The 27,965-nt window shown below is 41.0% G+C and overlaps 1 protein-coding gene across 3 annotated transcripts in view; it reads right to left on the bottom strand.

Annotated features, from left to right (window-relative positions):
- The window catches only part of LOC148900947 (transcription initiation factor TFIID subunit 4), a 108,746-nt gene that overhangs the window by 21,488 nt on the left and 59,293 nt on the right, over window positions 1-27,965 (bottom strand). For all 3 annotated transcript variants that reach the window (XM_088993040.1, XM_088993041.1, XM_088993042.1), the window contains one exon: window positions 17,287-17,409. In XM_088993040.1, the coding sequence (XP_088849166.1) occupies window positions 17,287-17,409 (123 nt within the window). The remainder of the gene's footprint in view (window positions 1-17,286; window positions 17,410-27,965) is intronic.

The following is a 27,965-nucleotide window of genomic DNA, read 5'->3' as shown; positions in this document are numbered from 1 at the left end:
GTTTTTCTTGGACTTCCTGACACGTCATATCCTACCCGTCTTTACTTCACGTCACATCCTAAACGTCACATCCTGTCCGTCTTTTATAAAAGCTCTCAACAAAACATCTATCTCTCTCTTTCTGGCCCTCCTCAACCGAGTTCACAATGTCCCTGCTGTCTACAAGATTAAAATATCGTATTCTGTTCAACACCTTGGTTCCTGCTGATTTTATCATCCCATTTCTAACACCGTGAATAGCCATGAACCAGAGGGAACGATCATTTCTTAACCCATCACTAAACCACTGTGGATATGGATATCAGCAACCGTAATGGATATGTCTAATTCCCGGGTCCATTTGAACTTGAGCCTTTTTCCAACCAATGACAAGAAGAAGACACATCCAACTACTCTGCCAAAGTTCTGTCAGTGGTTCATTAGTCCAGCAAATCCATAATTGATGACATCAAATAAAATATACATGTGATAATCAATCAGGAAGATCAGAATGAGAATGAAAGACACAGACATGATTCGTCTTGGAATCGGTTTATTTTTGTTCTCTAATAGGTTCAATGGCAAAGTTGATCCATAATTTAAAGTTAAAATGATTTTTTTGGAAGCCATTTTGGTTGAATTTGAGAGTCCACTGGATAGCAAGATTCCCCTTTTAGGACGTTGCTAACAAGCTAATGCTAAGTGGCAGACCTCCAAAAAAACAATCCAACTGTCACCCTCTCTTGAAACTGATAACATTTCTCAATGGTGTCTCTATTCTGCTGAGATTATTTGTCAAAAAAAGGGAAAAAGAACGCCTGACTTTCACAGTTAATTGGCCTCCTTAATTAGCACAGGATGTCGAATTCCCACATCAGAGTCTCCGTGCTAAATGACGGAGCGTTAGTGAGCGGATGCCATCCCTTTCTCCTCGCCTCTTCTCTATAGAAGAGAAAGAGACGCGGCGTACGTTACGCTCTCGACGACAGATTTGTCGTCTTAATTAGCCAAACGGCAAACAAGCGCAGGGGGGGCTTAATGAGCCACGTCTTTGTCACACAGCTGGCCGATGATATTTGTCAACATGCATGCCACCATGTTCACGGTTTGGGGGAAGATCTGTGGGGGTTACATAGGGGTCAAGGAGGCAAGTGCACTGAAAATATTTGCTGAAAAAGCTAAATAGGAAAGACAGGAAAAGCGCCTCGCAAGTATATATATATATATATATATATATATATATATATATATATATATATATATATATATATATATATATATATATATATATATATTATATTACACACACATTACAATCCCAGCGGTAGGCTGAGCTACGATGCAGGAATGTGATTAAAATACTTTTAAGGGAGAAACTGACAAGTTTATTTATTTTGTTGATAAATTTGCCAATCATATACAGTAATTTGTTATGGTTGTTACTATTATTCTGGAAGGGCCAAAATAAAGTGGCTGTGTTACTTCATGTGGTTTAAGGTCATCTTAAAGGACAACCGACACCTCCGGACAAGTCCATGATTTGTAAAATCACTTGAAATGACATCTACTGAGTGTATTTTACAAAGATTCCACGGCATATAGCTATATTTTACGTTTTAAGACTCACGCTGAATATGCAGGAAGTCTTGTTTTCGAGTTGGTGACGATTCCTGACGTGACGTCACGGAGGGAACGCCCCTGACCGAGAAAGCGACACACAATGCATTTTGGGTATTTGTTTGGTCTGAAAACTTCGTGTTGATGGCGAAATTAGAAGGAAAACACATAAATAACACGTGGTGAATCATTGTGTGTTGCACCAAGACTACTATTTGGTACTAGTTGACACAAATTCCCAGCAGACAAATCAGCCCATTTTCAAAGGAGCTTGGGCGCCATCTTGTGCATTTTCCGGGATGCTACATTGAAGTCCTAACGGATCGAATTGATACGGAAGGACTTCTTTAATCGATTGCAAACATTTATGCTTTCCTCTTCAGAACTATTTGAATCATATTCATAACTGGATGAGTAACAAGAAAGTATCTTCTCTGAATCTGAAGTCATTGTTTTGATTCTAGAGCAAGGCAAGACGTCCTGGCGTGACGTCACGAACAAGGGGGCGGGACCTTCTGAAACTCACATTTTGAAGTCATTTTGAAGTAGTTTGGGACACTTTAAGTCATTTTTATTGGTGTTTTGAATTTGACTAAAAATATCAGCCTGCGTGTTTTGGGTATTTTAGATGCTATAAAATGTTATCTGATGTCACTTAGGAATAAAAAAAATGGTGTCGGTTGTCCTTTAAATTGACATTATAGGGTACAATGACAATTACTGTAATTTAGTGTTTAAAATGTCACGATTAAAGGGGTGAGTGAGGACACGGACCTGGTGGAAAAAGTGGTTGCAGGCCTTCAGTGGGTAAAAACAATATAAGATCATAACAAAAGAACTGTTGAAAAGTGAGTTTATTATTTTTGGTCTTGCCAAAATGATCATTTATAACTTTTTTTTCCCCTAAATTGGTCAAAAGGAGCGAAAAGCAAGGGAGAGAAGGAAAGGGGGTGGGGCGAGAGAAAAAAAATTAAGCTGAGACGAAAAGTGCGACTTGGATTTAATATTTTATAATTGCCAAGGGACATTCTAAGATCAATGATTTTTTTTTTTTTTTTTTTTTTTTTTGCCCGGGACGCACATCAGAAAGAGATGTACTTCAGTCTTTTTTTAGGGGAACATTGCTCTATTTAATTCCAGCATGAGCGTGTGTGTGTGTGTGTGTGTGTGATGCATGTGAAATATGCCTGGCGTGGCCCCCACGTGGCTCCCCAGGCACGGCTTCGGGCAGACATTACCACTTTTAATGGGGCCGCCACCAGAAGAGGCGAGGCAGCCAATAACCCAGGCCTCTCTAATGGACCGCCTTGTTTGTTCTCGGCCACCATTTTTTGAAAGCTAATTTTCGATGGTGTTTTTCTTTTCATGTTCCGAGAAAGCGTACAAAAATATCAAATAAAAAAATCACAACAGCGTGTGCGAGCGAGAGGACAACGCAACGAACATTCAAAAAGAACAAAAGCAACCAACTATGTAGCGCAATGAGTCGCTTGTGTTTTTATAACATATACAGTACAGTATTCGGACTCCTACGACCACTTTGACCAGGCAGATGGGCGCCCATACAAGTTATACATATTTCAATTGTATTGATATATTTTAAGTAGTAGAAGTAGTAGTAGTAGTAGTAGTAGTAGTAGTAGTAGTAGTAGTAGTAGTAGTAGAATAGTAGCAGTAGCAGTAGCAGTAGCAGCAGTAGTAGTAGTAGTAGTAGTAGTAGTAGTAGTAGTAGTAGTAGTAGTAGTAGTAGTAGTAGTAGTAGTAGTAGTAGTAGTAGTAGTAGTAGTAGTAGTAGTAGTAGTAGTAGTCGTAGTAGTAACAATAATAATAATACATTTAATTTATGAGCGCCTTTCAAAACTCTCAAGGTCAGTTAGTAGTAGTAGTAGTAGTAGTAGTAGTAGTAGTAGTAGTAGCAGTAGCAGCATCATCTGTAATAGTAGTAGTAGTAGTAGTAGGAGTAGTAATAATAATAATACATTTCATTTATGAGCGCCTTTAAAAACTTTAAAGGTCAGTTAGTAGTAGTAGTAGTAGTAGTAGTAGTAGTAGTAGTAGTAGTAGTAGTAGTAAGTTTAGTAGTAAATACTATTCTCATTGTTAGCATTATCATTGTAAGCAGTGGTAGTATCCGAAATTTAGCTTTGTCATTTGTGCCAATAAATAAGATAAAATGCTAACATGCTATCAATTTGCATGCTAGCTTAGCACCCTGAAGAAATGCTAACTCAAATGGATTTTAGACCTTTCTCTGTCTTCAGATACTATTTCGAATAGAAAAAAATATCCTGTGTCTGTAAAGTGTCCTTGGGACTTTTGAAAGGCGCTTAGAAATGAAATATTACTATTATTAGTATTACAGTAAAGTCTCGTTATATCGATATTCAAGGGAGTCCGAAAAAATATCGATATAACCGTGACTATCGATATATCCGACCCTGTTTGCATGTAATTTTCTTGTGCGCGCATAGAAATAGTATCGATATAACCGGGACTATCGATATATCCGATATCGATATAACGAGACTTTACTGTATTTCTAATTGGAATTGATTAGAAGGGGACATGCTAGCCGTTGGCGCGCATAATATATAAGATTACACCATGAATTTACACAGTGTGAGTGAATAATAGTTTTACAGTTCATCCACAAAGTATTGATAGCGTTTTACTTTTTCCACACTTGGTTACAGACTCATACTGAAATTTTTACACACATTGAAATATTCTTTATAATTAGTTTGTGGTTTTATTTTTTGCTAATGTATTTTAAAAAATGGAGATGTTCAGGTACATACAGTAGGTTTTTACAGACATTGCTTTACCCTTTGTTAATGCACAAATGGCAGTAGAGAGGTAAGTCTTTTCAAATGTGATAGAAGCCACTGCTCATTGGAAGTTCCAACTGAATTCAATTTTTGTACAGAAATTTTAGCAAATGTTGGCTGTTTATTTCAGGTGAACTATTGTACTAAATAACCTGCAAAAACTTACACGAGATAGATGTTATCATCGGTTATAAATACATAATTAAATACATTCATAAAAAAATAAATGGATAACTGCATAGATCTGTTGGCTAGCTGCCTAGCCATATGTTGGCTGGCTAACTGGATAACTATCTATTGGCTATCTATTAGCTATATGGCTGGCTGGCTAGCTAATTGAGTCGGGAAACATATTGCTATCTAGCTAGCTATTGGCTGTTAGCTATCTATTAGCTGGTTACATAGCTAGCTATCATTTTGCTAGATATTTGCTATCTAACTAGCTGGCTGGCTACCTACCTAGCTATATATTTGCCCACTATTGACTATCTATTTACTATCTAACTAGCTAGCCGGCTAGTTAGTTGTATTAAGTTCATCCTGTCTACTTGATATATAATTTTAAACAGATTCTTTACTAACAGACAGTGTATTGTAGGTGTTTCAAATACCTGACATTTGAAACACCTACAATACACTGTCTGTAAGAAAAGAATCTGTTTAAAATTAGCTAGCTGGCTACCTAGCTAGCTATCTTTTTGCTATCTATTCGCTATCTAACTAGCTAGCTAGCTAGCTATTAGTTACATATTAGCTATCTAGCTAACTTTCTATCTAAGTTATTCCGGGTTGAGCGAATGCTGGCGCGGTGTGGCTGCCGCTGCTCACCCACAGAAAAACTTCATCCTGTGACTGTAAAGTGACCTTGAGAGTTTTGAAAGGCGCTAAGAAATGAAATGTATTATTATTATTATTATTATTATTATTATTATTATTATTATTAGTAGTAGTAGTAGTAGTAGTAGTAGTAGTAGTAGTAGTAGTAGTAGTATTCAAGAAAAAAGAGCATGCTAACAAGTTACATACTCGCACTTGTAATCTCCCCAAAAAGACAAGATTTTGAATAATAAAATTATGAAAGCAGCTATTTTAAAATGTATATTTAGGTGCAAGATATGAGACAAAACGCATACATGCTTGCCATTTTTTCAACAAAATTTGAAGTGATGTCTCGTGAGGCACTTTAATTGCCGTTGTGTTGACAACTTCTTTAGCAGCGCTTGTGCTTTGGTGCAGTTCCACCATATTTTCACATAGTCAGAAATTGGAAAGTTTTGGTATTTGCCCCGTCCCCCCCGAGGAACAGTTTCCTCCCGCAAAAAGCGTAGGCCGGGAACGAGTGGGTCTGTGTTTCCCTGGCCAGCAGACTGCGGCTCGAGAGCCTAGCCTCAGTCGGCACGCCTCCGTAGCGGCTCGGCGGACGGATTCGTTCTTTGAGAAATTTAATTATATCAAGATTAACAAGGGAGGTAATTAATTTCTTTAAGATTAGTATCTTTTTTAATCGCCTTAGGCTTAACTTTGTTGTCAAAACTGTATAGTTACCCATTATTGCAGGGACACGAAATGAGCGAGCCGGCATGAATATGGATGTATAGAAGTGTCTTATCTAAATAGGACCATTACACTGTAAGTGCCAATATGTACATTTATGGAAACACGTGAATGTACTTTCAATAGAAATAATACACATCTTAATCCTGGTTCACCCATAACTTCCTCAAATTTAACAGCAAAAAAACAGAAATTCTCCTCGTTGGTACCAAATCCACCTTGATCAAAGCTAACAGTTTCTCTCTCACTATTGACAATTGGACCGTTTCTCCCTCCCATCAGGTGAAAAGCCTCGGTGTCATTCTTGATAGCACACTATCTTTCCACTCCCATATAAATAACTTAACCCGGTCTGCGTACTTCCACCTACGCAATATCAATCGTCTCTCACTCCTCACACCACTGCTATCCTCGTTCATAGTCTTGTCACCTCCCGGATTGACAATTCACTTTTCTTTGGTGTCCCTCAGAAACTTCAATTCGTCCAGAATTCTTCAGCCCGGATCATCACCAGAACCTTATCCTTTCACCACATCACCCCCGTCCTCCAAGAGCTCCACTGGCTCCCGGTCAAAAATAGAATCAACTTTACAATTCTTCTTTACACTTTTAAAGCTATCCATAACCTTGCCCCCTCTACCTATTTGACCTTCAAATTTCTATTCCCTCTCATTCCCTCAGATTCTCTTCCTCTCTCTACCTCTGTGTGCCCCCCACCCCCTGCCCGTCTCAGCACGATGGGTGACAGAGCCTTCAGCTGCTTTGCCCCCAAACTTTGGAACTCACTTCCTCCCAACATTCGTAACATCGATTCTTTTCCAACCTTCAAGTCCCATCTCAAAACCCACCTATTTAAAATTGCATTTTCTGTGTAGCTCTCTCTCTCTCTCTTGTTTCTATTTATAATTGTATTTTATTTATTACAGTCTATTTATGATTGTATTTTATTTATTATAGTACTTATGCTTGTCTGTGACTGTAAAGTGTCCTTGAGAACCTTGAAATGTGCTGTGTGGTTGATATTAGCAATTTTAGTTAGCTGACAAAGCCTCTTGGATCAGAAGCGAAATGTCCGACACCTTCAAAGAAGTACAGATGACAGCTGAAGAAACCTTTTCATCAGAATCAGAATCAGAATCATCTTTATTGCCAAGTATGTAGAACACACAAGGAATTTGTTTCCGGTAGAACACGCTGCACTAGTATCATCGTCAAAAAAAAACTGCTAAGTGGCACTATACAGTTCCATCTTGGCTACTGTTGAAAGAGTTCAAAGAGTTCAATGGATCACACCTGTACTGCAAAGAGCTTACATAGACACATTCAGAATATGTTTTGCTGAAATAAGCAAAGATGAATTACATTAAAAGGTGGACTTGCCAGACCAGGTTTCCATTGTGTGTCAGTTCAGAGCCTGGGCCCAGAGGAGCTGCCGGCCTTTCTAGATGTTGATAATGTATTGTTTTTGCTTTGCAAAACAGAGTATTGAATTTTTTTTAAGTGTAAATGTGTGGGTCTATATAGTGTATGCATTAAATAATGTGTTTTGAAATATTTTGTCGTGAATATGATGGCGACGGGATGGACTGGTTACCATGTCCACCTCACAGTGCAAAGATGCAGAGTTCAATTTCGGCTCCGGCCTTCCCGTTATACTGTTCCACGATGCATTCTAAGTGTTCTAACCTGTGCTCTGCTGGTGCACAGGGAAGTCGGCCAAGGGCAGCGAGTTAACCCTCCTGGCATGCAGCCAGGCATGCCCTGCGAGCATCACGAAAGCTTTCTGTGGGTTTTCACTGTAAACAAGCAATAGTCTCGGGAAGCTGAGTCAAGTAAATATCGCCATCTTCTTGACTTTATCAAACTGATCGCCAGCCTCTACTTGTAGCTGATTTTCAACGTGTTTAAAACGAAGAGGGTGTGAGGGTGAACGGGGGTTGTTTCGATATGCTTTTTTTTAATCATAGGAGGAGTAGCAGGTCTGATGCATAAGAAATTTGTAAAAGCGATTTTCATAGATCTTCTATACATCTCCTAGCACTCACACTCACATTAAGACCTTTGGCCAATGTAAATAAACCGGAGCAGATTTTAACCCCCCCAAACTCCCACCCCACGCCCCGTACTTCAGCGCTGTGAGCCAGATGTGCTACCCACTCAAACTGGGATCCAATATTTGTGTCAATACGGTACACCATTAAAGGCTAAAAACCATTCCTTGTACATGAGAGGCGAGGAGGAGGAGTAGAACAATCCAGTAGGCATGACACCATCAACCAAAGCCCCAAACTCCTGACCGCAAGTAAAGACATTGGGGCAGTGGGAGGTGAACCCACTTAACAACCGTGTTTAACCCCTCTTGCCTTCAATTCAGCAGGTCCCCTGGACAAAACATCCCACCCTGACTGGTCCAAGCGCTATACGCGCACCCTCCCTCCCTTCCCTTCAGCTTCGGAAACCCTGGCTCTGTGTTCGTTTCCTGTTTGTCTGGCAGAAGACCCCAAGAAGAAGGGCTCAAGATGGAGGGACGATGGCGAGAAGGTGGCAGAAAGCAAGAGACACTGCAGAGTCGGGATTGATTTACTTCATTAACCGAGATTACAAGTTTAACTTACAAACCAGAGGTCAAAATTTCTCATTAACAAGGGGGGGGGGGACTCTGGAGGGCCTCGGGGGGGCTGGGAGACCACTCTTATAACTGACTACACATTTCAATCTGTCTTTGATGTTCCATGTCTGCCTTTCTAACCCCCACTAGCGCCCCCATACCACCCCCTCCCACTTTTGGCAGCGAGGTTGATTTTAATTGTAGCTATAGAACAGAGTGTGGTTTTGCCTGTAAGCCAGCCTCCACATCTGTAGTGAGTGCAGCTTTAGTGATATTGGGTGCAGTCCATAGCTCGGGGCTCATTTTAATGGTTCCCCCACCCCCCCGCTCCACTCCCCCTTTTCTTCATTGGAGACTCAGATTGTTTTCCACGTGATTCCTGTTAATTTAGCTGGAGGAAAGGGCATCAATTTTCCGTGTGCCCCCACCGCCTCTACCACCGACACCCTTCTCACTCTATCGCCACACTCTTTCTGATCTTCGGCCTCAAAAGGGAAAAGGTAAAATGAAAGAAATTTGATCGGGTGCCCTACAAAATGCCATTTAAAGGACAACCGACACCATTTTTTTTTGTTTCCTAACTGACATCAGAAAAACGTTTTATAGCATCTAAAATACCCAAGACACACAGGCTGATGTTTTTAGTCAAATGCAAAACACCAATAAAAATGATTTAAAGTGTCCCAAAACTACTTCAAAATGACCTCAGAAATTGCGAGTTTCAGAAGGTCCCGCCCCCTTGTTCGTGACGTCAGACGTCTTGCCTTGCACGAGAATCAAAACAATGTGCTCACGGAGTTCAGATTCGGAGAAGATGCTTTCTTGTTAGTCATCCAGTTATGATTATGATTCAAATAGTTCTGAAGAGGAAAGCATAAATGTTTGCAATCGACTAAAGAAATCGTTCCGTATCATTTTGAGGCGTCTGGACTGCAATTTAGCGTCCCAGAAAATGCACAAGATGGCGCCCAAGCTCCGTTGGAAATGGGCTGATTTGTCTGCTGGGAATTTGTGTCAACTAGTATCAAATAGGAGTCTTGGTGCAACACACAACGATTGACCATCGCATTATTTATGTGTTTTCCTTCTAATTTCGCCAACAACACGGATCAACACGAAGTTTTCAGACCAAACAAAGTACCCAAAATGCATTGCGTGTCGCTTTCTCGATCAGTTACAATACCTACCGTGACGTCACGGTAGGTGTCGTCACCAACTCGAAAACAAGACTTCCTGAATATTCAGTGCAAGTCTTAAAAGCTAAAATATAGCTATATGCCGTAGAATCTTTGTAAAATACGCTCAGTAGAAGTCATTTGAAGTCTTCTTCTTCTTTTCCTTTCGGCTTTTCCCTTCAAGGGGTCGCCACAGCAAATCAGTGTCCTCCATCTTTAGAGGTTTGATCCGCATGTTTGTTTTGGCCAAGCTTTTACGTCGGATGCCCTTCCTGACACAACCCTCTGTATTTATCCGGGCTTGGGACCGGCACAAGAAGACTTATGTCCCTTTGTGGTGATTTTACAAATTATGGACACAACTTGTCCGGAGGCGTCGGTTGCCCGTTAAGTTTTTCAAGGGTGCGTCGAGGCTCGTAGGAACAACAAAATAGCTGTGTTCCTTGAGTGATGAAAGTAGCATATCTTGAGACATTCCATTGGACCGGGTTACTGTTCTTGCAATTGACTTGCGAGAAGAGCAATCGCATTCATTATAAGACGGATGTAATTAATGGTGGTCTGGACCCTTTGTCTTAAATTAAGGTTCCGAGCCATTTGAGTTCTGGGACACAAGCCCGCAATTTGTTGTTCTAAAAAACAGAACTTTATTCCTGAAATTATCAACGTGTTTCGGGGGGTGAGGGGATATTCGTGCAACTATGTCAAATTTATGGGATGGAATAACACAAGCATACACTTTCTGAACGCACAGGGTATCAGAGACAATTTTCGAAGGCACGCCTACCTTGACAATTGCACATAAGTTTGGTTCGACAACCATCCACTTCTAAAGCTCTTTTACCACTTGCACGGTGACTGTAATAGATGTCAAATATCCATGTTATATGGGAGGGGTGTAAGTGAAAGAGGTCTCTTGAGACTCCCAGTTGTACAGGAGTAGTCCAACAATGAAAATGTTTCTTCAGTCGCCATCTGTACATCCTTGAAGGTGTCGGACGTTTCACTCCGCATCCAAAGTTCTTTGTCAACGAACTAAAGTTGTGGTGCTAACTCAGGCCCTACATCCCTAATGGACAGAGTTGGCCAGACCAGGTCCATGCTCGAAGGTTGGGGGAGCAGTGGAGCACTCCCTGAAGCCAATCTGATTACTTCTATTGTTCGATCCCTGGCTCTGATTTCATCTCAATAGCCAATCGGATTACCTTTCCACTCTGATTACCTCTATAGTTCTATCCCTGGCTCTGGATTCACTTCATTAGCCAATCTTATTACCTCTAATGTTCTATCTCTGGCTCTTGTTAACTCATTAGAATGACTAAGCCGATGTGGTATCGACCTGAGAAGACCTTTGTAAGCACGGCCCAAGTTAAACCTAAAACCATCATGGCGATTTATTGAAACGGTTTGCTGTTTTACAAAAATGGCTTCTTTTAATCCTCTTTCAAACCATCTACAGTAAAGTCTCGTTATATCGATATTCAAGGGAGTCCGAAAAAATATCGATATAACCGGGACTATCGATATATCCGACCCTGTTTGCATGTAATTTTCTCCGTGCGTGCATAGAAATAGTATCGATATAACCGGGACTATCGATATATCCGATATCGATATCACGAGACTTTACTGTATTTTCTTTAGTTAAGATTTGAACCTGATTGTCGTCAAATGAGTGGTTGCTTGCTTTTAGGTGCAGATGTACTGCAGATTGAAGCCCACGAGCACGGCTGAAGAAACATTTTCCTCGTTGGACCACTCCTGTACAACTGAGAGCCGACACAGACGTATGCCACTTACAGTAGTCAGCTGACTTTGGGCAATGGGCGAGGGCCACATCCCGTAGGGTCGCCAGTCCATCAGGCATATGTAGACAATCAACCATTCACAGGTATGGAAAACAGTTGTTGATAAGGGTCGGAGGAAAAAAAAATCCACACAAGGACAGGAGCAACATGTAAAATCCAGATTCAAATCTAGACCCTCGGACTACAAGGCAGATGCATCAACCACATGCCCCAGATTTGGACCTTTAAAGACCAACTTTGAGCAACACCCTGTCGCATCGCATACAAAAGGTACGGTTAACTTTCCGGCAATCCTCAGCTGCCCCTTTGTCACTTCACTACATCCCTTCTTCCTCAAGGTACTTCACCCTGGACTTTTTATGCCCGACTTCAAAAACCATCGAGTGATGATTAGGGCGTTGAGGCTGCAGGATAGTTGAGGGCGGGGGGAGGACTACTGAGCGACCCCCAACTGAGATCCACCGCTAGGTTCTGGCAGCTAATCCTCCCTGCGGAGTCCTGTAAGGCCCCTTTTGTTCCGTCCCGGTTTGCAGACACTCACAGTCTTGACTGGGTTTCATAGCCCTCGGCGGTTGCCAAAGTACGCACACAACTTAAGTAGTACAGATGCTTGTGTAAGATAGACTTTAGAACTGTTTGGTTTGGGACTGATTCTACTCATTTTTTTTTAGGTTTAAAAGTATATTTTACTTTCGTTTACATACAATACCGATTATAATAACTTGGCCCAAAAACACTTTCCCATTAAGTAGTATCCCTTTCTTATTAACTTTTGTAGTGTTCTCAATGAGAATCAAAATTCCCTGGACAGTGTGAACATTGCTGTGCGGTCCAGTACTGGAATATCAAGAGTGCACCTTTAATAGCAGATATTGATTCTCTAAAATTGGATGTAAAATGGAAATAAATTAAAATATTGCTGATTCAGTCATGTGAAGTTGAATGTATTTCATTAACTCATTCACTACTGCTATCTATTAGCTGTCTATCTAGCTGACTGGCTATTTGGTTATTTAGCTGGCTGGCTGGATGGATAGCTGGCAATCTATTAGCTATCTATTGGCTAGCTGGCTAGCTTTCCATCTATTTGAGTTAAGGGTTGAGTGAACGCTGGCGCGTGTGGCTGCCACTACTCACCCACAGAAAAAACAATCATGTGACTGTAAAAGTGACCTTGAGAGCTTTGAAAGGCGCTTAGAAATGAAATGTATTATTATTATTATTATTATTTTTATTTTATTTTATTTTTTTTTAGCCAGCTAGCTAGCTTTCTATCTATTTGAGTTACTTGCGGGTTAAGTGAACGCTGGCGCGTGTGGCTCCCACTATTCACCCGCAGAAAAAACGATCATGTGACTGTAAAAGTGACCTTGAGAGTTTTGAAATGCGCTTATAAATGAAATGTATTATTATTATTATTTATTATTTATTATTATTATTATTATTATTATTATTATTATTTTATTTTATTTTTTTTAGCCAGCTAGCTAGCTTTCTATCTATTTGAGTTACTTCCGGGTTGAGTGAAGGCTGGCGCGTGTGGCTGCCGCTGCTCACCAACAGAAAAAAAACTTAACCTGTGACTGTAAAGTGACTTTGAGAGTTTTGAAAGGTGCTTATAAATGAAATGTATTATTATTATTATTATTATTATTATTATTATTATTATTATTATTATTATTCACACATTTATTTGGGAATTGAAAAACAGTCGGCTGCCATTTTGTTGTTAGTAGTACAGGCTCGTTCGCGAACGACACATCACTCATTGTGGCAGCTCCGTGTGTATCCCGAAAAAAAGTTTGTATGCCAAGGTAAACATTTCATAAATTTAACGTTCGTAAACCGAAAAGTCCGTAAGCCAAGGTATCACTGTATCTTGCTCTGAATCAGGCTCACATTCTTCCAAGTTTGTGTCATGTACAGATATCTGATCAATCTACCAATGACCCTTCTAAGAACTGGAACGTAGACATTCACATTAAAATAAGGCAGTGAAACGGCGTTCACCTTCGTTCCATCACAGAGGTGAGGAAATGAGCAAATAGGGAAGGGCGGGATTATATTACGGGAGCAGGATCTCAACGACGCCGTTCTCCGGGTTCCAATTTAAGCGTCGGCATGGCACTGAATGGCTGCCTTTGTCTGGGATTCATGCGGAACAGCTCAGGATGCGATGTCAGAGGGAAATAATCAGCGTGGGCCCCGTGCAACGTCGGGCTACCCGCCTGCGCTCCTGGCCACGGGAGCAGCCCCCGGCTCATTTCTGTGGAGATGAAATCTATGACAAGCCCCTCAGTGAAGCTGAGAGCAGGCAACAGTCCAGTAACACCCACAGGCCTGCAGGCATCCTGTGACCCCCTTAGAAAAGTCACATTCACTTTGCTCTGGAGAAAGGAAAGAGAACGCCGCCGGCTCTCGCAGCCCATGTGAAATGAAGAAATGTGAGGAGGTGAAATCCAAGTGAAAATAAGTTAAGATACTCCCCTCCCTTTTCCCTTCTTTGCAAACACTCTAGAGGATTGTGCTTACGCCTTGCTAATTAAACGTGAACAGGAAAAAAAAAAAAAAAACAATGTATATTTATGTTTATGCTGTATAACTGCATTTAGGAAAGCAGCTTTCTTTTTTGGGCTTTTTTTTTAAGGACTGTAGCAGAAGGTCGCAGGCTGATACCCATCAGGCTAAAACATTGTGAAAGAGCTCGGCACTGCGCTCAAGGAGCAGAAGTAATGCTTTTATTTTATTATTTATGCCTTTTTACTAGCCACATTTACTAAAAGCCCCGGCATGCTGAGACAACACGGAGGCTCGATACGGGCGGGTTATTTAAATGACCGATTTTATATTCAAACCTCGGCCTCGTTCGAGTTGAATCAGACATACGGGCAGAATATGTGGAATTTTAAATGTTCCCGCGGACCGCCCGAAGGGAAAACAGGACTTTGTGAAGCAGCAGCAGCCACGCATGACTTCATATGACCCGGGAATATGACACTCAAGTCGATGCTTTTATTTATTGTTGATATGTAAACATCACATACGGTAATAGAGTGGACAGTCGGCCATTTGTGAATCGGCAAACCGATCTCAATCACTTGCCATTGGAGTGAAGCGTACATCGTGTGGATAATTAAAGGACAACCGACACCTCCGGACAAGTAGTGTCCATAATTTGTAAAATCACTTCAAATGACTTCTACTGAGCGCATTTTACAAAGATTCCACCGCATATAGCTATATTTTACGTTTTAAGACTCGCACTGAATATTCAGGAAGTCTTGTTTTGGAGTTGATGACGGTGCCTGACGTGACGTCACGTCAGGAACGCCCCTGACCGAGAAAGCGACACACAATGCATTTTGGGTACTTTGTTTGGTCTGAAAAAATCGTGTTGATGGCGAAATTAGAAAGAAAAAAACACAAATAATGCGATGGTGAATCGTTATGTGTCGCACCAAGACTACTATTTGATACTAGTTGACACAAATCAGCCCATTTCCAACGGAGCTTGGGCGCCATTTTGTGCATTTTCTGGGATGCTACATTGGAGTCCAGGCACCTCAAAATGATCCGGAAGGACTTCTTTAATCGATTGCAAACATTTATGCTTTCTTCTTCAGAACTATTTGAATCATATTCATAACTGGATGGTGAACAAGAAAGCATCTTCTCCGAATCTGAACTCTGAAGCCATTGTTTTGTGTCTGGAGTATCCTGGCGTGACGTCACGAACAAAGGGGCGGGACCTTCTGAAACTCGGCATTTCCGAGGTTATTTTGAAGCAGTTTTGGGACACTTTAAGTCATTTTTATTGGTGTTTTGCATTTGACTAAAAATATCAGCGTGCGTGTTTTGTTTAGATGCTATAAAACATTTTTCTGATGTCAGTTAGGGAACAAAAAAATGGTGTCGGTTGTCCTTTAAGGCAATTTGAATACCCGTGCTTTGGTCAAGGAGAATGACAGTTGCTGTGGATCAATTATTGAAGTGAACAATCAGTCAAATACTGATTACAAAATGAAAACATCTCCCATTCGAGTCAACCTTCCGTTGAAATTCCCATGGAAAGATCTGAATTTTGAAAATTCCAACAATGTTGCAGCTCTATGTCGATGGTGACCCAAAAAGATGCGTATCCACGAAAATCTGAATTATGGCTTTGATTAAAAAACTATTTACCTCAAATTACAACCACACATTATTCAGTTTATGGAAGACCATTCACCAGAGTTTCAACTATTTCTGTCAATTTTTAGTCAATTTATGGCTTTTCCAAGATGTGTTCCAAATGTCCACCATTTCGTTGCAAGCAAACCTGTACTTGTCTGACAAAGTTGTCAATCACTTTAACACACTCCTCTTTGGGGAGAAAACATTGCTGCAGTGAGGGATTCAGCATAACGCATCTTTTTGCGTCACCCTCCCGAAAGTGGAGTGTGTAAAAGTGATTGACAACTTTGTCAGACGAGTACAGGTTTGCTTGCAACAAAATACTGGACATTTGGAACGCATCTTGGGAAAGCCTTAAAGGACAACCGACGTCACTTATTTGTTTTTTAACTGACATCAGAAAAACATTTTATAGCTTCTAAAATACCCAAAACACGCAGTATGATATTTTTAGTCAAATGCAAAACACCAATAAAAATGACTCAAAGTGTCCAAAATCTGCAAAAAAATTGAGCTGCGAATTGGGCGTTTTCAAAAAGTCCCGCCCCCAGTTCGTGACGTCACGCCAAGACGTCTAGCATTGCTAGCGAATCAAGACAATTGCTTCAGATTCGGGGAATATGCTTTCTTGTGACACGTCTAGTTATGAATATGATTCAAATACAGTAAAGTCTCGTTATATCGATATCGGATATATCGATAGTCCCGGTTATATCGATACTATTTCTATGCACGCACGGAGAAAATTACATGCAAACAGGGTCGGATATATCGATAGTCCCGGTTATATCGATATTTTTTCGGACTCCCTTGAATATCGAGACTTTACTGTAGTTCTGACGAGGAAAGCATACGTTTGCAATCGATTAAAGAATTTATTTGTGCCATTTTGAGGCAACATTGGGGGGAAATCTCTCACCCAAAAAAGAGGTACAAAATGGCGACCTCCTGTGGCCACCTCCGTTTTCACAGGCTGATAAATTCCTTATATGGAGCTTGGACGCCCTCTTCTGGCCTTCTGGTGGCTTTTGGGTGCAACACAAGGTCCCCAGACCAAACAAGTACAGCAAAATACATTGACGTGATGGAAGGACCGCTAGAATGGGTGTTTTTTACGGTCCTTTTGTGACGTCACGTACGGACTCGTCACCAACTCAAAAACAAGACTTTCGGAGTATTCAGCACGAGTCTTAAAACGTAAAATATAGCTATATGCAGTGGAATCTTTGTAAAATACGCTCAGGAGAAGCCAGAGTGATACTTCATTTGTTGAATTCTGGAGCATGTAAGCGCAGCGACAGCATCGCACGAATGTTCACAGTATCCCTCCAAATTGCTTTAATGTCATCCTTGTACAGCTCATAGCACCCGGGGGGCGTAATAAGCATGATGTGCGAGGACTGCTATGATATACGATAATGTGTTAATTCCATGTGTACGGTCCTCAATGTATTTATTTCTTGGGCATTTTACTATTTTTATAAGGAAAATGACAAGTTGACATTGAGCTTCGATTTAGGATTTAAAACCGGTTTCGTTCTTACCTCAGTCCCTGATGGGGTTGCCCCCGGAGAGTCCACCTTACGTTTTTTACGGGGTCCGATTGCCGCTAGTGCCGTGAGGTTAGCGTCCCGTTGTCTCATCTGAGCCAGTTCCTGTTGCTGCATCTAAATGAATAAATGGAGAGATGAGTGAATAAAAAACACAGACGTTAATATAGAGAGCATTGTTAAAAATAAGCATTGAAATACATAAAATGTATAGCATAGCCTACTTATAAGAAACATAAACAGCAAAATACAAGTGAGGAAAATGTCTGCAAGGGTTGAATTTATTTTTGTCTGTCTGTCTATCTATCTACGTACCTGTCTGTCTGTCTATCTATCTCGCTAGCCTATCTAGTTAGATAGCCTATATAGGTAGCTAATCTAGATAGTTAGCTAGCCTATCTAGCCAGCTAGCCTATATAGCTATCTAGCATATATAGCTAGCTCTCTAGCTTATCTAGCCTCTCCAAATATCTATTTTTTTAATAATCGCTCACTCACTCTATCTATCTATCTATCTATCTATCTATCTATCTATCTATCTATCTATCTATCTATCTATCTATCTATCTATCTATCTATCTATCTATCTATCTATCTATCTATCTACCTACCTGTCTGTTGAGCTAGCTAGCCTATCTAACTAGCTAGCTAGCCTATCTATCAAGCTTATCTAGCCTATCTATCTAGTTTATCTAGCCTATCTAGCTATCAAAATATCTATTTTTTAATAGAAGAAATTCACACATCATCCAATACGGTAGTTGTACTGATTATCCTTGCGGCGTAATGGAGCCACTCCCAATTGCCTTGGTGGCAAAGGGTGCAGTACGCCGTCAATGTCAGGTAAAATATCCAGAATGGCGCGTTTCAAACCAAAATGGCTGACATCCTTTGTCTTTTTGAATATGATTTCCTGAGACTTTTGTGTGTGTGTGCGTGTGTGTGTGTGTGTGTGTGTTACTACTAATGATAGACATGCTTGCCAAAATTGATTTGAAGAAGTGTAACTGGCTTCAAAAAAAATGGCGGAAATATGGATATCATTTCAAAGCCAAAATACCTAAACTGACTCGTTTCAAACCAAAATGGCTAATTTCCTGTTTCTTTTGCGGGCATGGCTTCTTTTTTTGTAGGTACACATAAAAGTCCAAATTACTAAAATCTATATGACTAACCTGAAATCCAGACCTAATCCGAAATCGAAACTGCTAGCACAAATCATTTTGGAAATGTGCAAAGTTATTGTGTTTCTTTTTTCCAGGCATAGATTCCTGAGGTTTTTTTTTGTGGGTATACGCATGACAAATTTCATGTGGTTAAACTAAAACTTGCTTTAGGGGACTGAATTTCCCCCAAAACATAAAGACTTATGCGACTGTGTGTGGTTCCAGTCACATGGTCAGCATTGTGGAAAGGATTCGGAGGATATGTTGGGTGGGGGTGGGGGTCAGGGTGGGGTTTGGAGGAGTGGGGCAATGCCCCAAGTAATGTCACGTCTAGCCGCGGGCCTGAGGTGGAGCCCCAATGTGGCTAGAAGCCAGCCTTTCGATTGGTCGGATGTGTGAAGGCCTAAGGCAGTGGCACAGGGGGTGTAGCATGAAAATACACACATACACGCGCCTCTTGTATCTAAGTTGGCCACCGCACTGAGGGGGATGCGTACCCACCAGTCTGCCTGTGTGTCTGCCCGCTGGGGCTAAGGCGAACAGGGACAATCAATGTGCGCTTTCATGTCTCCAATGTTCTTTTATTGCTTTTTGTAGCTTCCAAATCTACTCGATGATGATTGCTTATGACCGCGAGAATGAACAAGCAGGTTAATATTTAGCTAGTTAGCTATCTATTAGCCATCTATCTATCTAGCTTGCTATCTATTGGCTATATAGCTAGCTACCTAGCTATTTGAGGCGGGAAACATATTAGCTATCTAGCTATCTATTAGTTATATACTATCTATTAGCTATATACAATCTATTTTCTATCTGTGTAGCTGGCTAGCTATGTAGCTCACTATTTATCCATTTGCTATCTATTTCCTATCTGTCTGACTAGCTATGTAGCTGGCTATTTATCCATTTGCTATCTATTTGCTATCTGCTAGCTAGCTTGCTGTGTAGCTGACTATTTATCCATTTGCTATCTATTAGCTATCTGTCTGGCTGGGTAGCTAGCGATGTAGCTGGTTATTTATTCATTTGCTATTTGTCTGGGTAGGTAGCTATGTATCTGGCTATTTATCCATTTTCTATCTATTTCCTATCTGTCTGGCTAGCTAGCTATGTAGCTGACTATTTATCCATTTGCTATCTATTTCCTATCTGTCTGACTAGCTATGTAGCTGGCTATTTATCCATTTGCTATCTATTTGATATCTGTCTAGCTAGCTTGCTATGTAGCTGACTATTTATCCATTTGCTATCTATTAGCTATCTGTCTGGCTGGGTAGCTATGTAGCTGGGTATTTATACATTTGCTATCTATTTGCTATCTGTCTGGCTAGCTAGCGATGTAGCTGGCTATTTATCCATTTGCTATCTATTTCCTATCTGTCTGACTAGCTATGTAGCTGGCTATTTATCCATTTGCTATCTATTTGATATCTGTCTAGCTAGCTTGCTATGTAGCTGACTATTTATCCATTTGCTATCTATTAGCTATCTGTCTGGCTGGGTAGCTATGTAGCTGGGTATTTATACATTTGCTATCTATTTGCTATCTGTCTGGCTAGCTAGCGATGTAGCTGGCTATTTATTCATTTGCTATCTGTTTAGCTAGGTAGCTATGTATCTGGCAGTTTATCCATTTGCTATGTATTTGCTATCTGTATCGCTAGCTAGCTATGTAGCTGGCTATTTATCCATTTGCTATCTAGTTCCTATCTGTCTGACTAGCTCTGTAGCTGGCTATTTATCCATTTTCTATCTATTTGCTATCTGTCTGGCTAGCTAGCTATGTAGCTGACTATTTATCCATTTGCTATCTATTAGCTATCTGTCTGGCTGGGTAGCTATGTAGCTGGGTATTTATACATTTGCTATCTATTTGCTATCTGTCTGGCTAGCTAGCGATGTAGCTGGTTATTTATTCATTTGCTATCTGTCTGGCTAGGTAGCTATGTATCTGGCTATTTATCCATTTTCTATCTATTTGCTATCTGTCTGGCTAGCTAGCTATGTATCTGGCTGTTTATCCATTTGCTATGTATTTGCTATCTGTCTCGCTAGCTAGCTATGTAGCTGGCTATTTATCCATTTGCTATCTAGTTCCTATCTGTCTGACTAGCTCTGTAGCTGGCTATTTATCTATTTTCTATCTATTTGCTATCTGTCTGGCTAGCTAGCTATGCATCTGGCTGTTTATTCATTTGCTATGTATTTGCTATCTGTCTCGCTAGCTAGCTATGTAGATGGCTATTTATTAGCTATATGGCTGTCTAGCTAGTTACCTAACTGTCTAGCTGGCTATCTATTGGCTAGCTAGCGTTCTATCTATTTGAGTTACTTCCGGGTCGAGTGAACGCTGGCGCATGTAGCTGCCGCTGCTCACCCTCAGAAACAACGATTTTGTGAATGTAAAGTGAGCTTGAGAGTTTTGAAAGGCGCTTAGAAATGAAATGTATTATTATTATTGATGTTATCTCCCTGCATTTGATTGGCTGGGCATACGTCGTCTGATCAGATCGGGAGGAGCTGGTTGGACATGGGGTTTGGTTTATTTGCAGATGCTGGTGTCCGTGGAAAAGGTTGCTTTAGTGTACAAAGTGGGATCTAAAATGTGCATGCAGCTGCCTGTGATATTTCTCCCTTGGAAGGCCGGCGGCGAGGCCTGGCCTTTAGGGTGTTGCCACTTCGCATTTAGCACAGCGGAACTGTTGAGAAATTCAAACGCACTGACAACACAACGTCAGGGCGGAATAATGGCAGGGATGAAGACTAACGGAAAATCACCCCCCCCCCCTGAAAAAAAAGCTTTTACAAGCTTTTGCGTAAAAATAAATAGACTGTCAAAAACATTTGGATAGCATGAGGTGTGATTGCCGTGCGTATCCTTTGCTGTAAAATGTGTTTAAATTGGGTCATGTTTTCTCAGTCCTTGCGTGAGGTTCGACTGAGCAGAATAAATGGCAGAGGAATGATGGATAAATGCAAAGCAAAACATAATGTAGCCTGAACACTGACATGCGCTAACGCTATACAGTAAAGTCTCGTTATATCGATATTCAAGGGACTCCGAAAAAATATCGATATAACCAGACTATCGATATATCCGACCCTGTTTGCATGTAATTTTCTCCGTGCGTGCATAGAAATAGTATCGATATAACCGGGACTATCGATATATCCGATATCGATATAACGAGACTTTACTGTATGTTTTTTTTGCTAGTCATTACACCACTATGCAATGGAAAGCCTTACAATTTCCAAAATGTACCATCTTGTGAGGAATATTTTCCACAGAAAACACGCAATTCAAAGATTTGGTATTAACTCATTCACTGCCAGACATGTGCAATGTGTCCACTCCAGTGCCAGGGTTTTTGTCATTTTCACTCAAATTCCAGGACCCACAGATTATTGAGTTTCAGGACTATATAAACATTGAATACGGCATAAGAAACCTTAGACTATCTTCTTTCATCAGAAAAAAGAGTTAATTCCTAAGTTATGTGGGAGTTATCTGAGCTTGAAATGGGGGCGGTTGCCCAAAATACAATACAATACAATATAAAACAATACAATACAATACAATACAATACAATACATAGTGATTTATACAGCGCTTTAACAGCTGAAGCTGGAACAAAGCACTAACATAAAAAAAACATGGAAATGCCACCCTCTTGTCGAAAAGAAAAAACATTGCCAGAGGCCATGGCCAGCGCTTTATCGGCACCCAAGCATGAAGAAAAAAAAAAACAAACCCCGAACAAATTCAGGAACGGCACTCCACGTCATATTTTCAAATCCCGAATAAATTAGAAAATGGCTAGGGGTGGGGGGCGGGGGGGGGGTAGGCCAACACTACATGGTGGTCCCTAACAACAATTATGAGTTTGACACCCCTAGTCTAAAAACAAATATCCAAACAAAACCATTACAGCTCAATCATAGCAGAGTCTGGCACCGCCACGTCTGGACAGTAGGGATATTTATATATAAGGCCGAAACTACCAGCAAAAGACTTTAGTTCGCTGATGAAGCCTCTTGGATGAGAAGCGAAACGTCCAACACCTTCAAAGAAGTACAGATGACGGTTGAATAAACCTTTTCATCGATAGACCACTCCTGTATGACTGAGAGCTTACACAACATTAAAGCTTTAACCGAGCACAAGCAATTATCAATGGTAACTATATTAGCTTCTGCCTAAAACAAAGCCCAAATCCTTGTAGACCTGACCTTAAAGCATCCGTAAATGGTTGACCAGAGAATGTGAGAGAGAGAGAGAGAGAGAGAGAGAGAGAGAGAGAGAGAGAGAGAGAGAGAGAGAGAGAGAGAGAGAGAGAGAGAGAGAGAGAGAGAGAGAGAGAGCAAGCTATCTTCCTGATGGCACCAGGATGCCGGCACCCCAGCTTGGCAGTTGGCACCAGGCATGTGCTCCCAGCGCCCACAGCAACTGCCTGCGTTTTCAGATTTATGACCGTACGATAAATGAAGACATCCTTTTTTTGCCATCTGCAAACCCTCCATCGCATCTAAGTTTCCAGTCACTGACAGCGCTGGGGAGACGTATTTCTGATTCCAATCTGGAGCGGTCGCGCCTGGCGCACCTGAGTCAGACGGTGGACTGTCGCCACGGTTGGAAACCCAATATTTTTTGTTTCAAATACAGTGATACTTTGGCTTACAAACTTAATTGGTTCCCAGACAGAGTGTGTAAGGCGAAAAGTGTGTATCCCAAAAATTAATTTTCGATAGGAAACCATTAAAATGAGAATAATCCATTCCCAGGTCCCCATAAAATGTAATTTTCTACTTTCTAATTTTCTAAACCTTAAAACTACACAAAATATACATTATTTTATGTATAATGTGCTATGGTATTATAATTAAAGAAATAAACTGTCCTGTATAATAAAGTCGTTTTATTTACCTTTGTGATGGTCGTAGATGGCTTGATGGAATGAACTGGCCGGTTTCATCAGCATTAAACACTTGATGAGGAACGTAACCTTCTTTCACCATCTTGAGGAATGATCCCTTGTAGGTGCTTTCTCTGCGATAATTTTACCTTGTTCCTCATCAATTGTGTTCTGTTTAGCTGGGTTGATAGCTTTTTGCATCAAGTGTACAGATGGCTTGTGCGGGTTGTTTGTGGAGCCTGATTGATGGGATATTTTAACCTTGCAGTCTACACTCTGCCTTTGAACTATCAAAGTTGAAACTCTCTCACTGTTGTCTGCCTGTCTCTAGAATGTTTAAACCACCCCCCTCACTGCTGCGTTCTTGACCAATCACGTGGCTTTAACCGAAGACTGGGGGTGGGGAATAGAGGACAAAAACAGTCGGCTGCCATTTTGTTGTTTGAAGAACGGGCTCGTTCGCGAACGACACATCACTCATTGAGGCAGTTCCATGTACGAAAAAAGTTCGTATGCTAAGGTAAAGTTTGTATGCCAAGGTAAGATTTTCATAAATGTAACATTCGTGAACCGAAAAGTTTGTAAGACAAGGGGTTTGTAAACCAAGGTATCACTGTAATTCGAACTAAAGTTCAAAATGTGTCAATAAGATTTGATCAGTGCACAATCATTCTATAAATTTGCCAAGGTGGTACACACCTAAAATGAAAAATACACATACCCGCGTTTGGGTCTTAAATAGCAGCGATTCCAGCCGTGCCCTTTTGAAGCGGGGAGGCGGCAACTTGTAAAGTCAAATTATCAACAAAAGGTCAGCATGTGTAAAAACATTTTCACAATCAATCTAGCTCGGAAAGAGCTTTGAGTAACGGTCAACGCATTTGCCTGATCCTCTGTGATGGATCCATCTGCTTTGATTGGCCATTGACTGCAAACTCACTTTCAACACCAAACGCGCAACTAACGGGAATTTGCCAAGAGTGGCCGATTCAAAACAGCCCTTTGCCATTTATTTTTCGGCATACAGTGATACCTTGGCTTACGAACTTAATTGTTTCCCAGATAGAGTGTGTAAGACGAAAAGTGTGTATCCCAAAAATTAATTTCCCATAGGAAACCATTAAAATGAGAATAATCCGTTCTCAGTTCCCCATAAAACATAATTTCCTACTTCCTAATTTTCTAAGCCTTAAAACTACACAAAACATACCTTATTTTATGTATAATAAATTTGCTATGGTATTATAATTAAATAAACTGTACTGATTAATAAAGTTGTTTTATTTACCTTTGTGATGGTCGTTGATGGCTTGATGGAATGAATTGGCCGGTTTCATCAGCATTAAACACTTGATGAGGAACGTAGCCTTCCTCTTTCTGCCTTTGAACTATCAAAGTTGAAACTCTCACTGTCGTCTGCCCGTCTCTTTAATGTTTAAACCACCCCCCCCCCCCCCCCGCTCACTGCTGCGTTCTTGACCAATCACGTGGCTTTAACCGAAGACTGGGGGCGGGGAATAGAGGACAAAAACAGCCGGCTGCCATTTTGTTGTTAAAAGAACGGGCTCGTTCGCGAATGACACATTGAGGAAGCTATGTGTACGAAAAAAGTTTGTATGTCCAGGTAAAGTTCGTATGCCAAGGTAAAATGTTCATAAATGTAACGTTCATAAACTGAAAAGTTCATAAATCAAGGAGTTTGTAAACCGAGGTATCACTGTATAATCCAGTGAGTCTAGATTTACAACAAACTCTGTGTTATAGGGCTTCATTTGACAAAGCAACAGTCAGTTTACAGCAATTTATGTTGGGTCAAATATAAAATAAAATCCCTGAATGAGGAATGTAACTCATTTTTAACTCATTCACTGCCATTCACGAATTTTTTGGGTTTTGTTTCTTCTTGTTTGGGTGCCAATAAAGCGCTGTCCATGGCCACTGGCAATGTTTTTCCCTTCCACAAGGGGCAGCATTTCCCTTTTTTTCCATGTTAGCGATTTGTTAAAGTGCTATATAAACCAATATGTATGTTTTGCATTGTATTTCGGACAGCCGTCCATTTGGTTAGCCGCGGTAGCCAACCTGTCCTTCTCCATCTTTGGCTGTTTTTAAACAAAGGCTTTCCTGTCCTCCACTCCATCTATCCTTTCTTGCCTCCCCCCAACCTCCCGTGGCCTGAGGGGAGGCTTGTAGCCGCCCAGACGCTTATAGACAGATGTCCTTGGCGAAGCACAACATGCTCTCCTTGACGTCACAAGTGGCTGCGGGGCTGCAAATGCAGCTAAAAGAAAGCTCCGGCTAAAGACCATTAAAAGTTGACCGGACGCGACGCAAGCCCCTCCCCCCCCCACCTCAACAAGACACATGTAGTTTCTCCTTGGTGTCTTTTGAGGCAACCAGTACACACTGTCGACTTTTCTACATGGTGTATTGTAACTGCACTTCTTTCCTGCCTTCCCTTTTTCTTATTTGACAGACCAACACAAGTCTTGGTGTTAAGGTAACACCTCCAATAATAACTTGCAACGCCTGGGAGGGCACCGCTGGCATGGAATTGACTCTAAAGTTCACAAGTCGGAAAATAAATGAGGGTTGAGTCGGGGTTATACAGTATACCAGTGGTGGGCCGTCAGTGCTGGCCTAAAAATATCTGAATCACAGACTAATGTGAATTATATTGTCGGTCAATTCTTATTAAATACAGTGATACCTTGGTCTACGAACCGACTTGGCTTACGAACTTTTCGGTTTACGAACGTTAGATTTATGAAAATTTTAACATGGCATACAAACGTTACCTTGGCATACGAACGTTTTTCGTACACGGAGCTGCCTCAATGAGTGATGTGTCGTTCGCGAACGAGCCCGTTTTTCTAACAACGAAATGGCAGCTGACTGTTTTTGTCCTCTATTCCCCGTCCCAAGTCTTCGGTTACAGCCACGTGATTGGTCAAGAACACAGCAGTGAGGCTTTAAACTTTAAAGTGACAGGCAGACGACAGTCAGAGAGCTTTAACCTTGGTAGACCTTGCAGAGTGTCAACTGCAAGGTTAAAATATGTCATCAAATGGAACTGTATAGTGCCACTTAGCAGTTTTTTTTTGACGACGATACTAGTGCAGCGTGTTCTACCGGAAACAAATTCCTTGTGTGTTCTACATACTTGGCAATAAAGATGATTCTGATTCTGATCAATCAGGCTGCTCAAACAACCCGCACAAGCACACTTGATGCAAAAAGCTATCAATTCAGCTAAACAGAACACAATTGATGAAGAACAAGGTAAAATTATCACATAGAAAGCACCACTACAAGGATCCTACCTCAAGATGGTGAAAGAAGAAAGCTACGTTCCTCATCAAGTCTTTAATGCTGATGAAACTGGCCACTCCATTCCATCAAGCCATCAACGACCACTTAAACGACAATGCAACCAACAATCGCATGTCTTGTAACCCAAAAGTCAGACACTGTACCCAGACGGGCCGTCAACTATGGTAAAACGGGATGTACAGTATCTCGCCACACCACATGATAATCATTAAAGATCATCTTTTCGAGACATCTAACATACGACTTTGGTTGCAAAGGATAAATCTGTGTTAAAATCAAATGATCGTAGGACCCGACCTGCAAGTGGGAGAATGGCGCTACAGGGGATTGGTCCCACACCACAGGATAATATTTTTGATCGATTCGCTGGCCAGGCCGGTGAGTACGGTAAAACGGGATGTATCTCGTCACACCAAATGATAATCATTAAAGATTATCTTTTCGAGGTGTTCGGCCATCTTAAACGACAATGCTACCAACAATCGCAAGTCTTGTAACCCAAAAGTCAGACACTGTACCCAGACGGGCCGTCAACTATGGTAAAACGGGATGTACAGTATCTCGCCACACCACATGATAATCATTAAAGATCATCTTTTCGAGACATCTAACATATGAGCTCTTCCCGACTTTGGTTGCAAAGGATGAATCGGTGTTAAAATCAAATGATCGTGCCGGTGAATACGGTGAGTACGGTGAAACGGGATGTATCTCGCCACACCAAATGATAATCGTTAAAAAATATCTTTTCGGGGCATCTGACAAGTAATCTCTTCCTGACTTTGGTTGGAAAGAAACAATCGGTATTAAACGAAAATGATCAGAGTGCCTAACCTGCAAGAGGTAGAATGGCGCAACGGGGGATCAGTCGCACACCATAAGATAATCTTTTTGATCGATTCACTGATTTGGACAGGAATGTGGTTTGAAATTATTGGCACGTGTGCGGCCCCGGCGTGGATTGTTTTGAACTAACATTTGCATGACCTGTTAAAGCACTTGGAGGGGAGGTGCTCAACCCATTCCGACATCATTAAAATTATCGCTGATGTCGGGAAAATTTCCTGCTTTAAATGTCCTTCCACGTCGTCTCTTCATTTTGTCATCAAGCACCCCCCCCCCCCACCCCTTTCACACACACTTTTTCCCCCCTCAGATTCAATGCTCAAACACACACACACACACACACACGCGCGCACACACACTTTCCTTCGATTGATCATGTCTAATTTGCATCCAGGAAAGATGAAAAATC

Source organism: Hippocampus bargibanti, linkage group LG03, assembly GCF_051943395.1.
Source record: "Hippocampus bargibanti isolate YZ-2025 linkage group LG03, ASM5194339v1, whole genome shotgun sequence".
In the NCBI taxonomy this organism is placed as follows: Eukaryota; Metazoa; Chordata; class Actinopteri; order Syngnathiformes; family Syngnathidae; genus Hippocampus; species Hippocampus bargibanti.
The sequence above is the reverse complement of the archived record's forward strand: the minus strand, read 5'-3'. Positions and strand labels throughout refer to the sequence as shown.